This window comes from Monodon monoceros, unplaced genomic scaffold (genome assembly GCF_005190385.1).
Source record: "Monodon monoceros isolate NGI ecotype Baffin Bay Population unplaced genomic scaffold, NGI_Narwhal_1 Super_Scaffold_20, whole genome shotgun sequence".
Taxonomy (NCBI): domain Eukaryota; kingdom Metazoa; phylum Chordata; class Mammalia; order Artiodactyla; family Monodontidae; genus Monodon; species Monodon monoceros.
In genome coordinates this window covers 35039118-35060000 of record NW_021703777.1, presented here as the reverse complement: position 1 = coordinate 35060000, position 20883 = coordinate 35039118, and the positions used below count along the sequence as shown (strand labels likewise).

At 37.5% G+C, this 20883-nt stretch overlaps 1 protein-coding gene across 3 annotated transcripts in view; it reads left to right on the top strand.

Moving 5' to 3' along the window:
- KLHL2 (kelch like family member 2) overlaps positions 1-20883 on the top strand; it is a 126027-nt gene that overhangs the window by 53701 nt on the left and 51443 nt on the right. For all 3 annotated transcript variants that reach the window (XM_029235707.1, XM_029235705.1, XM_029235706.1), the window contains one exon: positions 17118-17280. In XM_029235707.1, the coding sequence (XP_029091540.1) occupies positions 17118-17280 (163 nt within the window). The remainder of the gene's footprint in view (positions 1-17117; positions 17281-20883) is intronic.

The following is a 20883-nucleotide window of genomic DNA, read 5'->3' as shown; positions in this document are numbered from 1 at the left end:
GATGATGTATGAATATTGATTGCAGACAAGGTTGAGAGGAGAGAACACAGAATAATTTCTGATGAAAAATAACATGTACCTGAAAAGAGCTATTTGTCTAAGGAGTAAGCGTGTATGACGTGTGTGTGTGTTTGTATGTATGAGAGAGAGAGAGAGAATGTGTGTGCACATATGCACATGCATATATGTCTGTTTTGATTTAGCATTATATTTACAAAAAAACAAAAGAAACCTTCAAAAATTATTAGCAGTCTCTTCAGCCTTGAAAAAATCCCATTGAAGTAAATTTGGTAATCTATGGGGTCTTCTGAATAATATAAAGCAACTTAGAAAGAAGATGGAAAAGGCATAGGCATGGACAAAAAGGGCGAGAGGAAGGAGAGGACAGAACAAGAAAGAGAGGAAGAGGAGGATGTAGGATGTAACTGAGTCATACTGTGCCCTCACATGACCCAATTTTTTTCTTTAAAATAGAGATCTTGTTTAAGGCCTTACTCATTTTATTACACATGTAAAGTTGTTCCCCATTAACTATTCTATGATACCTACTGAACACTGATGGTTAGATAAAGACTCTCCCATTTTTATCAACATTACAGATTTTGGAACAAGGAAGAAATATTTGTTGATGGAAGAATAATGAACCCTTGGTAAAGGATCTCTTAAATTGATCATATTAGGAATTTTCTTTTTTCCTTCATTTAAAAAATTTCTGGTTTTCAGACATGTTTGAATGAAAGTTTAATCCAATCCTATTTGTGCTTAGACCAGATGACTGACACAAAAGGGAGATAATGAATATGAACTACTTTGACAATTATATTTGGCAGTTAATTTGGTGATTATCATCCATAGTTGTAAATATATCCATGCAACACCTTTGAAAAGTCAGAGGTGTCCTTAGTCCCCTGTATTAAGAGATGTATATCTTACTTCTGTTCTTTGAGTTAACTGATAATCTTGGCCCTTTAAACTTGCCTGTTTTTATTTTAATTAAAAAAATATATATTTTTGAGGCCCACTGATGGCACTTGTCAGTGTCTATTTTCTTCTTTAGACAGTAAGTCGATGCCTTAACCTCACAACCCTGATCTAACCGGCTTAAATTCTGGTTATGAAGGTAGTTGTTTGTGAAATTCTGAGGTTGTGAAAAGGAAGAATCTTAGAGGATCTGATGGAGATACAGAAGAGAATTTTGACCTATAGAAGTAAAATGTATGTTCAGTTTGTCGAGAGACCAGCAGTCATGTTTTTTGATTTGTAGTAATTATAGAGAGGAGAGACTAAAGGAGAGGAGATTAAAATGGATTAATTCTGATTAATGATAGGAGAAATAGAATAAAATATTCTTCTTGGAAGAAGGGACTACCTACCTTCTGTGTTTCAGTTACTTTGCTAAATGCTGACCTCACTTAGTCTTTGTAACATCCTGGACAGAGGATGTTTATTTTTTTTTTACAAATCAGAGAATTCCAGCTCTGAGGGGCTAAGTGACTATGGTGATACAGTGAGTATGGAGCTTATCCAGCCTTCAAGGCCAGAGCTCTCTAACTCTAGAGCTTGTGGTAGAGTTTCCATTCTCCATTCTTTACACACTAACTCCATTCTGCCCCTGAGGCTTTACAGGAACTCAGTGACAGATTGGGGATTAATATCAACAGCTCCTGACTCTCATGCCTGTGAACTTTAGACTTTGTGATCCAGAGACCACTGTGAAGGGCAGGAGCACTCGGATGATGGAAACTCCACATGCCCCTACCAAATGTAAGCACTGCCTTTTAGAATCCAGGCTCTAGGATGACTGGTATATTTGTTCATTTTGTTCACTCCCAAATCCCCAGAACCTAGACTAGTGGTTGGTATTAATTAGAAGCTCAATAAACGTTTTTCAAATGAATAATGAGGGAATGCCCATAGGATAGGTTGGCCCTGTTTGATGAATCGAGGCTGAGCCAGGCAAGAGGTCCTGGCAGGACAGGAGGAAGGGGACCTGGGAACAGACATTTGTACTTTCTGGGCAGGGACTCAGGGTCATGATTTTGGTTTCTCAGAGAAGTGGTCAGTACACAGTACAGTAGGGTCCACTGGGAGAAGGGACCTAGTTAGGGGAGCATGTGGGCTGGAACTGGGTCTGGGGAGCAGAGCATCACAGTGCCCAGGGCCACATCAGTGTGGGGATAAATTAGTGCCCACTGGGTTGAGCTGCTTAATTAGAGCCCCAACGTTCTCTCTGCTTAGAGATAAGATTAGATTCAGATCTAAAGCTTCCAGCTATGGAACTGATGGATGCAAGGGCAGGGAGGTGAGCTGTCATTGAAGGACCCATGGGCCACTTTCTTTACTTATGTCCACAATGTGTTAGGAAAAATGAATCCTGTGGGAATGTTCAGGTGTTTTGTTTGTTCAACATTGTCTTACTAATCAAGTTCCTTGAGATCAAAGGAACGTGATTGATGTCCATTAAACTTTTTCTAGTATGATAAAGCTGTGTATTCACTTAATTTTATAATATGATTGTATCTTATTGCAAATATTTAAGAAATATTAGTTTTTCAACCATTATTAGTTTTCATTGTCATTCATTATAATATTTCATTATGTGAGTGTAACATAATTTAGTTAATTGTCATACTGTTCAATCTTTAGTTGTTTCTGTTTTTTTCCCTACTCTTATAAGTAATGCTAAAGTAGAATTCATGGATGTAGCCTGTTTCATTTTTTGAACTATTTTCCCAAGGTACATTCCCAGAACATACTTTCAGGGTCAAAGGCTTTAAACTTTTATATTTTTTGGTAGCTCTTTATGAATGTTGCCTGTTTCCTTTCTAAGAGAGCTGACTAGTTTACAGCGACAGCAAAAATGTGCTAGGGGCCAAGGTCTACTATACCTTGACCTGAATGTTTGATGTTAATTTTTTTAATCAGTAGTCATAAAATGCTCTTATTTTAATTTATATTTATTTGATAATTAGTGAGGTATCAAATATATTTTCTATTTTTGTATGTTGTGTTTGTTCTTTTCCAAATTGTCCCTGATTATATCTTTTACTTTTAGAATATTTGATGCAAAAAGAAAGCAACCTTATGCTTATTGTGAATGATCTGGCATAGAACGTCATCTTGTGAGGGAGAAAGGAAATCGTGGCATTTCATTGTAATGGGATTGAATGTTCAAACTAAGAACAAAAGCCTTGAATTAGCGCTAATGTGCTACTCTGGTCATGTGCCAGGCACTGTGTTGAATGGTTGACCAACTTTTTAAATTTTTTCAACAACTCTGCAAGGTAGGTGCTGTCTTCATTGTACATTTGAGTCACTGTTGACTAAGTTGGAGACTTTAGAGAAAACTTGGGTTAAAAATAATGGAAGAAACAGCTGTAAAAAGGGTAGTATAGGACAGGGGGCTTTCATCCTGCCTGAAAACCATATTGCCCCCATATTTCTTCTTTCAGTGCTACCTTTGCCTTTCTCCTTCATTTATTATATCATTGGAAATCACATCAATTACAGATGTGTTCTGCTTAAGAGTCAGCCTCTTTTAAAACTTTAAATACCTCTGGAAGGAATTTGTCCTGGAAGGTGATGTGTTATTAACTCTTAATATGAATTAATAATACGATGGCTTTCCTTTTGACCCTGCTGGCAGTAGCTATCCCAAGGAATGGAGCTTGGGTTGGGGGGGAGGGTGTTCGGAGGGGGAGGTGAGGTAGGTGTATTTAGAGGATGAAACACTTAGCAGGAAAGGCAGACCTGGGTGGAGAATCATAGCTGGTTACACAGCACAGAGAACTGGCTGCCTGTGGCCCAGCTTTAGAGCTTTGAGATGTAGAAGTGCGAATGAGGTGGCAGGATGCCAACGACAAACACTTCCTATTTCAAAACTCTGTCCCTGGCCAGGCCTACATCCCAGAAAGAGGAAGGAAACTTTCTTCTTCCTTCTCTGTACCCACTGCCCCCTGAGGTCATAGCAGTCACGTAGTAATATTATGTTCATTGCTATTGTGGTTTATAACTATTTTTAATACTGTTTCTATGGGTAAATGTGCAATGAGTTTCATGTAGCCAGTTGAAAAAATAAACTTGTGGAACATGACTTATTTATAAATTGGGGACTAAATGCAGATTTTAGAAGACATATGCTAATGAAAGTTATAGGTTATATTTCATAATGAGGCTTTTTTAGTCTAACAACATATAGCTTCTTTAACTTTGGGGATAATTTCTACCCTCTGCTCTTGCCCGTCGGACAGCTGTTTACATGTTTTCACGTCATTCCTGGCACACAAGGCCCTGGCACTTTAAATAAACAGGTGCTTCTGTTATGACTATAAGATGGCTGGGAAATTAATAAAAATTTGCTTTTTAGCAGTACACTGACTGTAACGTTAATAGGGACTGAGCTGTGAGCATCGTGTTTGCATGTTTTCCTAGACATCTGGAAATCTTACATCTGTGGAATAATCAGACCCCATGGTAGTATCTTCTAATAAACACCCTGCTAATGGCTCAGGATTTAAAAGATTTACTACATAAATTATTTCCCCCTATGGAATAAGTACCCAAGCTGAACATAAACTACAGATCCTAATAGCCAAGCAGAAGGAGTGTACTTGTCTAAGTGAAACATCTTATATGTAATTTGGCTTGTCAGACAATGTGAAGTAGGATGAAAGCTTCTTACTTTAAAATGTGCAGCTGGTGTAAGAGTGTCATATGGGTGCTCATTGTTTGGCCCGGGTGTCTTCCGTGCCAAGTGTTCTACTTGTCTTCAGGAGTCAGCGGTAGCTTTCCCCCCACTTCTTTGTTTATTGCAGAAAACATCTCCACAGTATAAAATGTTTAGGCTTTATGTGTCTCCATATATTGGAAATCAACATATCTAGATGGGAATTTTTTTTTCTGTTTAACAAAATGATAGCATATGGAGTTAAGTTTATTTAATCAGCTGGCATGTTCTTTTACTTCATGTTTCTCCGAGCACTTAAAGAGATTGCTATTCACATGAACAAGAAGAGGAATGTGTAGAACATCTTACTGTTCTACACAACACTAGCTTTATGACTAAAGGCCTTTCAGCTTCATGGTACTCAGAGGACAGGCCAAACTGAGGCAGTTTATGGCGAGTGGTGGGTGATAGTCACTAAATAAACAGCTCACTTACCACTGCTGTATTGGCTAGAATTCTAGAGGTCCAGAAAGGCATTTCTTTACTTGCTTCTCCCTGACTTTCTTTAGAATAATATGTGACCATTTAAATGGTGCATATTCATGATTGAAAATTTAGAAAATACAAATAAAAAGAAGAAAATAGAAAGCCTCCATACTACTGTTAACCAGAGATAACATCCCCATTAACAATTGTGGAATATTCCTCTAGTACTGTCTCTGTGTTTATGTGTATGCGTACTTACAAAAAAGGGGACTGTTTAGAAATTAGCTTTTTATACTAAATATATTAGGAACATTCTTCCTAGTCATTAACTATTTATCTACTATATCTCTTTTAATTCAGTGGGCCCGCCATATCTTCAGGTTCCACATGTGCGAATTCAACAAACCAGAGGTTAAAAATATTTTTTAAAAAAATTCCAGGAAGTTCCAAAAAGCTGTGTGCTGATAACTATTCACATAGCATTTAAACTGTATTTACAACTATTTACATAACATTTACATTTTATTAGGTATTATACTTAATCTATAGATGATTTGAAGTATATGGGAGGATATGTGTAGGTTATACGCAAATACTACACCATTTTATGTAAGGGACTTGAGCATCTGTGGATTTTGGTATCCTTGGAGGATCCTGAAACCAGTCCCCAGTGGAAACCGAGGGACATCTTTGCTTACAAAGTATTCAATTTTATTGATAATATAGAATTTGCATAATCTACGCATTGTTATTGGACATGTAAGTTCTTTTCAATATTCGATATTATAAACAGCACTGTAATTAATATTATAACTAAATATATCCACATCCACAGTTTGTTCCATGTGTAGTATAATAGACTGGGGTTCCCCCGAAAGCAAAGCTTTTGGGCAGTTAGTTTAGTTAGAAAGTGATCCAAGAGAGTGACAGTGAGTATATGGGGATTTGAATTGAAAAGGAGGGAAAACCATTTCAAAATGTGGTATAGATATAAATGTGGCATGTTTATTTTCACCAGGACCTTTTCAGGAGCCTTATGAAATGTGTCTCAGAGCTATCTGCTTGGGGAAGAAAATGGGGAAGCATTTATCTGTCATCTTCCTTTGAACCATTCTCCACTGGTCCAGGGTGGTCCCACAAGCATTGTTTCCCCTGTGCTTCCAGGTTGTGCAGGTGTGGGTCCCTAAGTGCACCCCCAGTAGGCAGCCACAGACAGGTATGGTAGGGGCTGGGGTGAGGCACTGGTAAGTTACATCTTCACAAAGGTGATCAAGTCCTACTTGCACTTGGTTGTTGCAGTGGTAGCTTGAACAAGAGGTGGGACTGAGAGGATTTGCAGTAGGACACAAGTGTCCCATATACATTTTAGAATAGTATTTCTGGGTCAAAAGACATCCAAAATTGTATCTCTTAAAATACAAATACCCACCAGAGTAACAAATTAATTTACTTTCAGGTTGATTTATTAAGCACCTATATATTGTCCTGCTACCTGAGGATACAATAGAGGGTAGAACAGATGTGACTACTGTCTCAGAGTATATGTTCTTTTGCAGGGATAGAGAGAGTCAATGTGGGAACAGATACGTAAAGATTGATTCTGACAGTGCTGAGTTTTACAAAGCAAATGAAATGGAGCGATGCTGGTAGTAGTGACCTGTAGGAGCTGAGACCCTGGTGAGAGCACCAGGGTCTGAGTGGAGAGCATCAGAGTTGATGGAATAGAACTAAGGGGGAAACGTAGGAGGAGTCTGTAGGAAGGAGTGGTGAGGGCCAGCCCCAAGACAAACTGCCTACTTTACATTTTTTTGTAGGGCTTGGCATACCCAAGAGAGATGTTTTAGCTTTTGGAATGTGGTCCTCTCTCAATATATACACTAAATGGGAATTAATCACTTTTAGATTCTTAGAATATATCATTAATATTCAGACTATATTAACAATATAATTGCTTTTTCTTTGACATTTTGTAATACACTTCAGGATCTTAGAGTGCCTTAGGATTTTAAAAATCAATCTCAGAGTTAATACTAGTGAAGCATATTGAAAAGGAAACAAATGAAAATTTTCCATTAGATCATAGTGCTTTGTGGCTATAGAGGTTTATTGTATCAATATACTTCCATTTCGACCTGAATCAAGATGATGGAGTAGAAGGACGTGCTCTCACTCCCTCTGGTGAGAACACCAGAATCACAACTACCTGCTGGACAATCATCGACAGGAAGACACTGGAACTCACCAAAAAAGATACCCCACATCCAAAGACAAAGGAGAAGCGACAATAAGATGGTAGGAGTGGCACAATCACAGTAAAATCAAATCCCATAACTGTTGGGTGGGTGACACACAGACTGGAAAAATCATATACCACAGAAGTACACCCACTGGAGTGAAGGTTCTGAGCCCCACGTCAGGCTTCCCAAACTGGGGGTCTGGCAATGGGAGGAGGAATTCCTAGAGAAACAGACTTTGAAGCCTAGTGGGATTTGATTGCAGGACTTCAACAGGACTGGGGGAAACAGAGACTCCACTCTTGGAGGGCACACACAAAGTAGTGTGTGTGCATTGGGACCCAGGGAAAGGAGCAGTGAACCCAGGGGAGACTGAACCAGACCTAACTACTAGTGTTGGAGGCTCTCCTGCAGAGGTGGGGGTTGACTGTGGCTCACTGTGGGGACAACGACACTGTCAGCAGAAATTCTGGGAAGTACTCCTTGGTGTGAGCCCTCCCAGAGTCTGCCATTAGCCCCAACAAAGAGCCCAGGTAGGCTCCAGTGCTGGGTTGCCTCAGGCCAAACAACCAACAGGGAGGGAACCCAACCGCACCCATCAGCAGTCAAGTGGATTAAAGTTGAGCTCTGCCCGCCAGAGCAGCAGTCAGCTCTACCCACCACCAGTCCATCTCATCAGGAAACTTGCACAAGCCCCTTAAATAGCATCATCCACCACAGGGCAGAGGGCAGAAGCAAGAAGAACTACAATCCCGCAGCCTGTGGAACAAAAACCACATTCACAGAAAGACAGACAAGATGAAAAGGCAGAGGGCTATATACCAGATGAAGGAACAAGATAAAACCCCAGAATAACAACTAAATGAAGTGGAGATAGGCAACCTTCCAGAAAAAGAATTAAGAATAATGATAGTGAAGGGGATCCAGGACCTCAGAAAAAGAATGGAGACAAAGATCGAGAAGGTGCAAGAAATGTTTAACAAAGACCTAGAAGAATTAAAGAACAAACAAACAGAGATGAACAATACAATAACTGAAATGAAAACTACACTAGAAGGAATCAATAGCAGAATAACTGAGGCAGAAGAACGGATAAGTGACCTGGAAAACAGAATGGTGGAATTCACTGCTGCAGAACAGAATAAAGAAAAAAGAATGAAAAGAAATGAAGACAGCCTAAAAGGCCTCTTGGACAACATTAAACGAACCAACATTTGCATTATAGGGGTCCCAGAAGGAGAAGAGAGAGAGAAAGGACCTGAGAAAGTATTTGAAGAGATTATAGTCGAAAACTTCCCAAACATGGGAAAGGAAATAGCCACCTAAGTCCAGGAAGCGCAGTGAGTCCCATACAGGATAAACCCAAGGAGAAACACGCTGAGACACAGAGTAATCAAATTAGCAAAAATTAAAGACAAATTATTGAAAGCAACAAGGGAAAATCAACAAGTAACATACAAAGGAATTCCCATAAGGTTAACAGCTGATTTCTCAGCAGAAACTCTACAAGCCAGAAGGGAGTGGCAAGATATGCTTAAAGTGATGAAAGGGAAGAACCTACAACCAAGATTACTCTACCCGGCAAGGATCTCATTCAGCTTCGATGGAGAAATCAAAAGCTTTACAGACAAGCAAAACCTAAGAGAATTCAGCACCACCAAACCAGCTCTACAACAGATGCTAAAGGAACTTCTCTAAGTGGGAAACACAGGAGAAGAAAAGGACCTACAAACACAAAACAAATAAGAAAGTAGTCATAGGAACATACATATCAAAAATTACCTTAAACGTGAATGGATTAAATGCTCCAACCAAAAGACATAGGCTTGCTGAATGGATACAAAAACAAGACCCATATATATGCTGTCTACAAGAGACCCACTTCAGACCTAGGGACACAGACAGACTGAAAGTGAGGGGATGGAAAAAGATATTCCATGCATATGGAAATCAAAAGTAGCAATAATCATATCAGATAAAATAGACTTTAAAATAAAGAATGTTACAAGAGACAAGGAAGGACACTACATAATGATCAAGGGATCAATCCAAGAAGAAGATATAACAATTATAAAGATATATGCACCCAACATAGGAGCACCTCAATACATAAGGCAACTGCTAACAGCTACAAAAGAGGAAATCGACAGTAACAGAATAATAGTGGGGGACTTTAACACCTCACTTACACCAATGGACAGATCATCCAAACAGAAAATTAATAAGGAAACAGAAAAATGACACAATAGACCAGGATTTAATTGATATTTACAGGACATTCCACCCAAAAACAGCAGATTACACTTTCTTCTCAAGTGCACATGGAACATCCTCCAGGATAGATCACATCTTGGGTCACAAATCAAGCCTCAGTAAATTTAAGAAAATTGAAATCATATCAAGCATCTTTTCTGACTACAATGCTCTGAGATTAGAAATGAATTACAGGGGAAAAAACGTAAACAACACAAACACATGGAGGCTAAACGGTACATTACTAAATAACCAAGAGATCACTGAAGAAATCAAAGAGGAAATCAAAATATACCTAGGGACAAATGACAATGAAAACATGACAATCCAAAACCTATGGGATGCAGTAAAAGCAGTTCAAAGAGGGAAGTTTATAGCTATACAAGCCTACCTCAAGAAACAAGAAAAATCTGAAACAAACAATCTAACCTTACACCTAAAGGAACTAGAGAAAGAAGAACAAACAAAACCCAAAGTTAGCAGAGGGAAAGAAATCATAAAGATCAGAGCAGAAATAAATGTAATAGAAACAAAGGAAACAATAGCAAAGATCAATAAAACTAAAAGCTTGTTCTTTGAGAAGATAAACAAAATTGATAAACCATTAGCCAGACTCATCAAGAAAAAGATGGAGAGGACTCAAATCAATAAAATTAGAAATTAAAAAGGAAGAGTTACAATAGACACCACAGAAATACAAAGCATCCTAAGAGACTACTACAAGCAAATCTCTGCCAATAAAATGGACAACCTGGAAGAAATGGACAAATTCTTAGAAAGGTATAACCTTCCAAGACTGAACCAGGAAGAAATAGAAAATATAAACAGACCAATCGCAAGTAATGAAATTGAAACTGTGATTAAAAATCTTCCAACAAACAAAAGTCCAGGACCAGATTGCTTCACAGGTGAATTCTATCAAACATTTAGAGAAGTGCTAACACCCATCCTTCTCAAACTCTTCCAGAAAATTGCGGAGGAAGGAACACTCCCAAACTCATTCTGTGAGGCCACCATCACACTGATACCAAAACCAGGCAAAGATACTAGAAGAAAATAAAATTATGGACCAATATCACTGATGGATATAGATGCAAAAATCCTCAACAAAATGCTAGCAAACAGAATCCAACAACGCATTAAAGGATCATACACCATGATCAAGTGGGATTTATCCCAGGGATGCAAGGATTCTTCAGTATATGCAAATCAATCAATGTGGTACACCGTATTAAGAAACTGAAGAATAAAAACCATATGATCATCTCAATAGATGCAGTAAAAGCTTTTGACAAAATTCAACACCCATTTATGATAAAAACTCTCCAGAAAGTGGGCATAGAGGGAACCTACCTCAACATAATAAAGGTCATATATGACAGACCCAGAGCAAACATCATTCTCAATGGTGAAAAACTGAAAGAGTTTCCTCTAAGATCATGAACAAGACAAGGATGTCCACTCTCACCATTATTATTCAACATAGTTTTGGAAGTCCTAGCCACAGCAGTCAGAGAAGGAAAAGAAATAAAAGGAATATAAAATGGAAAAGAATAAGTGAAACTGTCACTGTTTGCAGACAGCATGATACTATACATGCAGAATCCTAAAGATGCCACCAGAAAACTGCTAGAGCTAATCAATGAATTTGATGAAGTAGCAGGATACACAATTAATGCCTGGAAATCTCTTGCATTCCTACACACTAATGATGAAAAATCTGAAAGAGAAATTAAGGAAACACTCCCATTTACCACTGCAACAAAAAGAATAAAATACCTAGGAATAAAGCTACCTAGGGAGACAAAAGACCTGTATGCAGAAAACTGTAAGACACTGATGAAAGAAATTAAAGATGATACTAACAGATGGAGAGATATACCATGTTCTTGGATTGGAAGAATCAATATTGTTAAAATGACTATACTACTCAAAGCAATCTACAGATTCAAAGCAATCCCTATCAAATTACCAATGGCATTTTTTAAGGAAGTAGAACAAAAAATCTTAAAATTTGTATGGAGGCACAAAAGACCCCAAATAGCCAAAGCAGTCTTGAGGGAAATCAACGGAGCTGGAGGAATCAGACTCCCTGACTTCAGAATATACTACAAAGCTACAGTAATCAAGACAATATGGTACTGGCACAAAAACAGAGATATAGGTTAATGGAACAGGATAGAAAGCCCAGAGATAAACCCACACACCTATGTTCAACTAATCTATGACAAAGGAGGCAAGGATATACAATGGAGAAAAGACAGTCTCTTCAATAAGTGGTGCTGGGAAAACTGGAGAGCTACATGTAAAAGAATGAAATTAGAGCACTCCCCAACACCATACACAAAAATAAAGTCAAAATGGATTAGAGACCTAAATGTAAGACCAGACAGTATAAAACTCTTAGAGGCAAACATAGGAAGAACACTCTTTGAGATAAATCACAGCAAGATCTTTTTTGATCCACCTCCTACAGTAATGGAAAAAAAACCAAAAATAAACAAATGGGACCTAATGTAACTTCAGAGCATTTGCACAGTAAAGGAAACCATAAACTAGAAAAAAGGATAACCCTCAGAATGGGAGAAAATATTTTCAAATGAATCAACGGGCAAAGTATTAATCTCCAAAATGTATAAACAGCTCATGTAGCTCAATATTAAAAAAACCAACAATCCAATCCAAAAATGGGCAGAAGACCTAAATAGACATTTCTCCAATGAAGACATACAGATGGCCAAGAAGCACATGAAAAGCTGCTCAACATCACTAATTATTAGAGAAATGCAAATCAAAACTACAATGAGGTATTACCTCAGACCAGTTAGAATGGGCATCATCAGAAAATGTACAAACAACAAATGCTGGAGAAGGTGTGGAGAAAAGGGAACCGTGTTGCACTGTTGGTGGGAATGTAAATTGATACAGCCACTATGGAGAACAGTATGCAGGTTCCTCAAAAAACTAAAAATAGAATTACCATATGACCCAGCAATCCCACTACTGGGCATATACCCAGAGAAAACCATAATTCAAAAAGGCACATGCAGCCCAATGTTCATTGCAGCACTGTTTACAATAGCCAGGTTATGGAAGCAACCTAAATGCCCATCGACTGATAATGGTTAAAGAAGATGTGGTACATATATACAACGGAATATTACTCAGCCGTAAAACGGAACGAAATTGGGTCATTTGTTGAGACGTGGATGGATCTGGAGACTGTCATACAGAGTGCAGTAAGTCAGAAAGGGAAAAACAAATATCGTATATTAACGCATATATGTGGAACCTAGAAAAATGGTATAGATGAACCAGTTTGCAGGGCAGAAATTGAGACACAGATGTAGAGAACAAACATATGGACACCAAGTGGGGAAAGCCGCAGTGGGGTGTCAGTGGTGGTGTGATGAATTGGGTGATTGGGATTGACATGTATACACTGATGTGAATAAAATTGATGACTAAGAAGAACCTGCTGTATAAAAAAATAAATTAAATTTAAAAATTAAAAAAAAAGATTAGGAGACCAAGGACCTGAGACCCTGCACACACTGTAATCTTGTCAGCAACCCATCCCTTGGGAAGTACTGTTATAAAACGCCTTATCAAATCCTCCTGGGTTGGAACACATAGGTTTTTGAGGCAGGAGGCTGCTGTGTCCCCCTTTGCCTGGCAAAGTAATAAAGCTATTCTTTAAAAAAAAAAAAATATATATATATATATATATATATATATATATACTTCCATTTCATATATGAAGCAGCACTATTCAATTACTTCTTTAGAGAGCTCAGGAAAATTAGTTTTAGAGACATAAATTTATTCTTCAGATCTCTTAATTATAATGCCCAAGATATTTTTGTGACCTGAATAGCACATTAAGAAACCACCTCTTCACAATATAGGTGTTTCCCACATTTGTTACTAACTGTACAGTTAATCCACTTTGTAGAAAATAAACCATGGGATTATGATCCCCCCAGATTAAAAAGCACATCTTCCTTTTCAGCGATATGTAAAAACCACAGAAGCCAGAATGATATCCGATATTGAAAGATTAGGATACTAAATCTGATCTCCCAAATCAGTAATTTGTGTGCCACCTTCATGATTTGCTATATTCTATAGTGCTCATACTATTAAATACTTAATGTTTTTATCTTCATGACTCAGTTTTTGCTTAAATTTCCTTAAGAATTTATTTTATTGAAATAAATAGACAGTAACTTTAAAGATGTATTCCCAACTATTAACATGAGAATGTTCGTCTGTGCCATCTAAAAGCATTATACCCACTTTGGTTAATACCTCTCTCCTAGCAGATTCAAGCTATCCCATCCAGGGCAACTTACTTGCTTCTCCCAGCCTCTGTATTCATTGTGTCTAATGGGGGTAATGAGGTGTTGTTGCCTGTCAAGTGCTTAAGACAGTGCCCGACACAGTAATTAGTCAGTAAACGGAAGCAAACTGCATGAATTTGGTTGAAGTGATTTTCGTCTTTATTACTCTTCTGAAAAGAGCAACATTGCAGATTTAGAAATTAGACAAGCACTTCCATTCTGCATCTACAGGTGGGGCTCAAGGTAGTGGAAAGAGTAATAGACCAAAGAGTTGGTGAATTTTATATCACTATCTCTGTGCAACTTGTTTAGATCTTTTGGCCTCTCTAGGATTTGGTTTCTTCATCAGACAAATCAGGAGGTTTGATTTGACTTGATCCCAAGGCATCTAGCTCATAGACTGCCAGCTGTTTGATTCTGATTGTGGGATGTGGTTCATCTGTAATTTGAGCATGTTTTGTTTGTTTGGTTTTTTAGCTGGTTGTCTGATACATAGAGTAATATGGGCATTTGGTGTGGTCCCAGCTGCTTTCCTGTTTTCATCATGTTAGTAAGCCTGGGCCAGTTATTAATTGTTTTTGAAGCATATATAATTATTTAATAATTACGAGCTATTGAAGTTTAATCCTAGTAAAATTACATCATAAAGCTGAGGCATTTTTGAAGGATTTACTGATAAAAGGAAAATATAAATAAATTCATTTTACACATGTTACTAACATTTAAGGTGTACTTAATATATGTTTGCCAGGCATGGAACCACTTGACCCATCATTGCCATCAATAAAAAATTATATGTGAATCTCTAGCCATGTGGCCTACAATTAAAATAACTTTTATATCTCTGGCCTACATGACTTGCCATATCCTTTCCAGATCTGGGATTCTACAGTTTTATGAATTTCAGTCTCCTGATAAGGTAGGTCTAGACTTGGTAGTGATGAAATTGAAGTCAAGGAAGCAAAATAAATTTTTAAAAGTCTGATATAGCTGCTTTTTTAGATGGATATGTATATAAATATGGGTGTGTATGTGTATGTCAGCATAGTATGAACCAATTGCTGACTTTTTTCCCTTAAGAATATATCTTAGAAATTTTCCCATTCATATAGTTTCCTCATTCTTTTGAATGGTTGCAGTGTTCCATCGAATGGATGATCACCAGTCTTTAACCAGTCTCCTTACGGTGGACATTTAGGCTTTTTTCTAACTTCTGCTATTACCCACAATAATGCTCTAATGAATGTCTTGTGTGTGTGAGCTTTTGTGCATATGTTAGTGTATCTGTAGGTTAAATTTCTGGGTTGGAGGATATGTGCATTTGTAATTTTGATTAAGTAGACAAATTGCTCTTCATGGAGGTTGAACCAGTGTACACACTCAACAACAATGCGTGAGTGAACCTGCTTCTGCTTGGCTGCTTTCCCCCTCAAGGATCCCTATCTTTCTGTATTACGAAGCAATTTGAGTACTACTGTATTATACTTTGTTGTCTGTGGGAAGATGCTGATTAGGTGGGTGATCATTACTACTGATATTTGTGCAAATTTCACAGAGATTGAATCTTATGCTGAAGACCACTTAACTATATGTATTTGCTGAATTAAATGGCTGCACAGTTAAGCATCTTGGAATGTACTCTGTGTTACTTCAGAGCACAATTATACCAGTGTAGAAAAACTCCAACTTGCAAATTGTCAGCAACTAAAGCCTTCCATGGAGATTCATTCCCATAACATAATAAAACACACTATATATATTATACAAAAGATTCGGCTATAAACAGAATTATTTACACTTTATTTTTGTTAAATTTAGAAGGAAAAGACATTATCACCAGGTACTGTTTCCTTGTTTTCAGAGAAAACTAATATTAGTTGTTGGAGTTGGACTAAAACACAAAGAGTTGTCCTCTTAGTCCTTGCTTCATAACCATTTGATTGTGTACATGCGGGCCCACAGCCTTTAGATCTGAGAGTTAAAGCTGCTGTGGTTCCTTTAAGAAAATAGAGTAGTTTGTGTTACAGAAAGATACGAATGCACTCTTTCTCTTCCACATTTAGGACTTACTACATACATTTAGGGAAATTGTAAAGGATATTCAAAACTACTATCTCTTTTCTCTTTTTCTCTTTGGGCTGCAGCTTGGCATATATGGAAGTCAGTTCTGGAAGGAACTTAGATCTTATTTATTTTTTATGCTAATATGCCAATGTGACCTTTTCTTAAATTGACTATTCTGATAGATTTTTTTTTCCCTTTGGCTTTTATAGAAGGACTTGCAAACTTCTTTTTTATGAAGTTTTATGAAGTTTTTTTTAAGAAGTTTTCCAATTTGATTTTCAAATATGGTCCTTTACATAGCATCATACTAATTCACTTACAAGGAAGAATTTTTCCATCATTGACCTATTTGAAAAGCAGTTGTAGTGTTGGATGTAGTATTTCTAGTAAAGATACTGGTTAAATCCCAAAGAATAACCTAATTAATACAAAATCTCTTGGAGTTATTGAAATAAAAATACAAATTAAAAAGTTATTATTAGGCAATTACTCTTTATGGGTTTTTTTAGCACATATATTACATTTCAGAGAAACTGTTTGATTGTAGTTAGACTGTGGAGTTTTAAATTGTTCTATCCCCCTAAAGAAAGCAGTTTGTGGTGTTACTCAGAGACAGTGGAAAAACAGAATGAGGCTTTGTTGTGGCATATATTACTCTGTGCTCACCCCTTCCCCACAAATTCACTGAAGCTCATGACTGCTTGAACTAAGGGAAGAAAACCATTTTCACTGAACCATAGCACCCCCTAACAGCCTAATAATTTATGTTTTTAAAATTCAAAGGAACATTTTGTTTCTGCTTATGAAAAGAATCATTAATCTAATATGATCTGATATCTCTTATATTCTTGTGACCAAGAAGAGATCTTTGAAAGATTCCATAGAAATTATGGGGAATGGAAGGAGGCATCACCCTTTTTGCAACTAATTGTTACATTACTCTTCTATGGGATGCTGGGGTCTGGATGCAGACCTTGAGCTGTGGCTGGACCCCTAAGCCCTCTATAGACACAGTGAACAGTGAAACTTTTTCTAGCCAGTTGCCTAACCATGCTTACTTGTGTGTTATAGGTACTTCTCCCAGCAGCTGGTCTGTTACAGTTACAGGATGTGAAGAAGACTTGCTGTGAATTTTTGGAATCTCAGCTTCACCCTGTCAACTGCTTAGGAATCCGGGCTTTCGCTGATATGCACGCATGCACAGACCTCCTGAACAAGGCCAACACCTATGCAGGCAAGTGGAATAAACGTCGGCTGAGTTTGAGACAGGGAAGAATCTGCAACTCTTGATTTCTGATATGATTCTATAGTGAATCTGGAAAGTTGTGTCATATTTATGGACCTGGACTTTATAAAAATACATTTATAATCTTATAATGGTATGGTAGCACTGCATAATTGAAGCATGTTCATGGAGTTCTGAATTTAAAAGAAAAAAGAAGAAACTGTATGTGGTATTAGGCCTAGTAGTTTTATGTAAATATTGAATCTCTATGTATTTTTCTTTCAAATTATCAAATTAATAGGCATATAAGAAAGTGTTTACATATGAAATTAAGTCATTTTATCTCTGTGGCTTTTTACACCTTTTTCTTGTATCCAAGAAAACATTCTGTGGCGTAAAAATATTCAAAGCAAAGAAACCTAGTTGCCTTGGAGTGGGGCAGAAAAGTTGATCCCAAATAGAGGCATCCCTCTCCTTAGATTAAACACTCATTTCCAGGACCTCCTGCTGGCATCCTCTCCCTGTGGTGGGTGGAGGGAGGCCTGTGTCTGTCCAGTCGGGGAGAAGAGATTATTGTTATAGCTTAGGATGCAGCTAAAGTACATAAACGTAACCTATAATTTATTTTGCTCTGAGTTTATAAACATTTAAAAATTCATATTAAAAGTGATTATTAGGAAGTGTCTAATTTTTTAAAAAACGATTTTCTAGAAGATAAACCTGGTGAAAGTTATAATCCCCCATCTCTGCCCTATATCTGTGACACCCAGTAGGAACAGTTACCATAGAACCTCCCAAGACTACTGCCCCTTAGTAAGCTCTAGAACCCCAACTTCCTGCAGCCTTCAAATGCAAGAGCCCCTCATCTAAACTCTGCTCCGCTCTGCATACTCTGATAACTAAGGGACATTTTTGGCACATAGACCTAGGTAAGGGGTGTGTGTGTATGTGTACACAGAGCCTCTGACAAGAGAAGTATTCCTAGAATCCCTATTGCATTTATCAAAGAAATAGTCGTACAAGGTGGTTAGTTGGGAAAAAAAAAGCCCACAGTGCTGCAGTAAAATGTAATAGGTCCAGTAAGTTTAACTTTATAGATTTCTGTGGGGTGGCCTGATTGACCTAACTACCTTTTATAAAATTGTTTCAGTGGAAAAATGTGATATGAGTCCCAAAATGCTTATTTACAGATAAACTTTTAGAACATAACCCTTCTGTAGTTGGGGAATGCATATAATATGTAATCTGCATTTAATATATCTCTCTAGGGCTGCTGGTTATCTCACGGTACTTGATAAATATTACTGAATCTTAAGAGATAGAAAGGGAATGAATAAAATAGATTTATGCAAAACATGTCCATACATAGTTATGATATACTAGAACTATTAGTTTCACTCATATCAGAACCAACTTATTGACTGTGTCTTTAGGAGACAGATTTTATTATTTCTTTCTCTTATTTACAATCATAAATTTATTGTAGTATACGACAGAATGTGAACAATTTTCCACAAGAATTACTACACCTATACATCGTAGTTTATAGAGTCTTCCTTCATAATTATGACAAGAATTTTTTGTGGAAAAATTGTCAGTTTCAACAAAATTGCAAAGAAAATTTGATTTTTCATTTTTAATGCACTAAACCTTAAATCAAAGTCTTATTTAAAAGATATACTGCTTTTATACCATGCATCTGAATCTTACAGTTGCTCAAGTTTCGAAAGTAACATTTTATAGCATCTTATATTATGAAAAGTTGCAACACATACAAAAATAGAGTAGTACTCACCACCCACCTCACCATGAGTTGTCAGTTCATGGATAATCTTGTTTTAACTACACCCTTCTTAACTTCTCCTCCTCTGTTATTATTTTTTATATGTAAACTTTTTAATAAAGTCTAATGGACATATAAAAAAGTATGCAAATCATACATCTACAGCTTCATGAGTTTTTGTATCCTCTTGTGCAATATTATTTTTTTTTTTAAACATCTTTATTGGAGTATAATTGCTTTCCAATGGTGTGTTAGTTTCTGCCTTATAACAAAGTGAATCAGCTATACATATACATAAATCCCCATATCATCTCCCTCTTGCATCTCCCTCACACCTTCCCTATCCTGCCCCTCTAGGTGGACACAAAGCACCGAGCTGATCTCCCTGTGCTAGGGGGCTGCTTCCCACTAGCTATCTGTTTTACATTTGGTAGTGTATATATGTCCATGCCACTCTCTCACTTCGTCCCTGCTTACCCTTCCCCATTCCTGTGTCCTCAAGTCCATTCTCTATGTCTGCGTCTTTATTCCTGTCCTGCCCCTAGGTTCTTCAGAACCTTTTTTTTTTCTTTAGATTCCATATATATGGGTTAGCATGTGGTATTTGTTTTTCTCTTTGACTTACTTCCTCCATATGACAGTCTCTAGGTCCATCCACCTCACTACAAATAACTCAATTTCATTTCTTTTTATAGCTGAGTAATATTCCATTGTATATATGTGCCACATCTTCTTTATCCATTCATCTGTCGATGGACACTTAGGTTGTTTCCATGTCCTGGCTGTTGTAAATTGAGCTGCAGTGAACATCGTGGTACATGCCTCTTTTTGAATTATGGTTTTCTCAGGGTATATGCCCAGTAGTGGGATTGCTGGGTCATATGGTAGTTCTATTTTTATTTTTTTGAGGAAACTCCATACCGTTCTCCATAGTGGCTGTATCAACTTACATTCCCACCAACAGGGCAAGAGGGTTCCCTTTTCTCCACACCCTTTCCAGCATTTATTGTTTGTAGGTTTTTTGATGATGGCCATTCTGACCGGTGTGAAGTAATACCCCATTGTAGTTTTGATTTGCATTTCTCTAATGATTAGTGATGTTGAGCATCCTTTCATGTGTTTGTTGGCAATATGTATATCTTCTTTGAGGAAATGTCTATTTAGGTCTTCTGCCCTTTTTTTTTTTTTTTTTTTTGCGGTACATGGGCCTCTCACTGTTGTGGCCTCTCCCGTTGCAGAGCGCGGGCTCCGGACGTGAAGGTTCAGCGGCCATGGCCCATGGGCCTAGCCGCTCCGCAGCATGTGGGATCTTCCCAGACCGGGACACAAACCCGTGTCCCCTGCATCGGCAGGCAGACTCTCAACCACTGCGCCACCAGGGAAGCCCTTCTGCCCATTTTTTGATTGGGTTGTTTGTTGTTTTGATATTGAGCTTCATGAGCTGCTTGTATATTTTGGAGATTAATCCTTTGTCAGTTGCTTCGTTTGCAAATATTTCCTCCCATTCTGAGGGTTCTCTTTTTGTCTTGTTTATGGTTTCCTTTGCTGTTCAAAAGCTTTTAAATTTCATTAGGTCCCATTTGTTTATTTTTGTATTTATTTCCATTTCCCTAGGAGGTGGGTCAAAAAGGACCTTGCTGTGATATATGTCATGGAGTGTTCTGCCTGTGTTTTCCTCTAAGAGTTTTGTAATGTCTGGCCTTATATTTAGGTCTTTAATCCATTTTGAATTTATTTTTGTGTATGGTGTTAGGGAGTGTTCTGATTTTATTCTTTTACATGTAGCTCTCCAGTTTTCCCAGCACCACTTACTGAAGAGACTGTCTTTT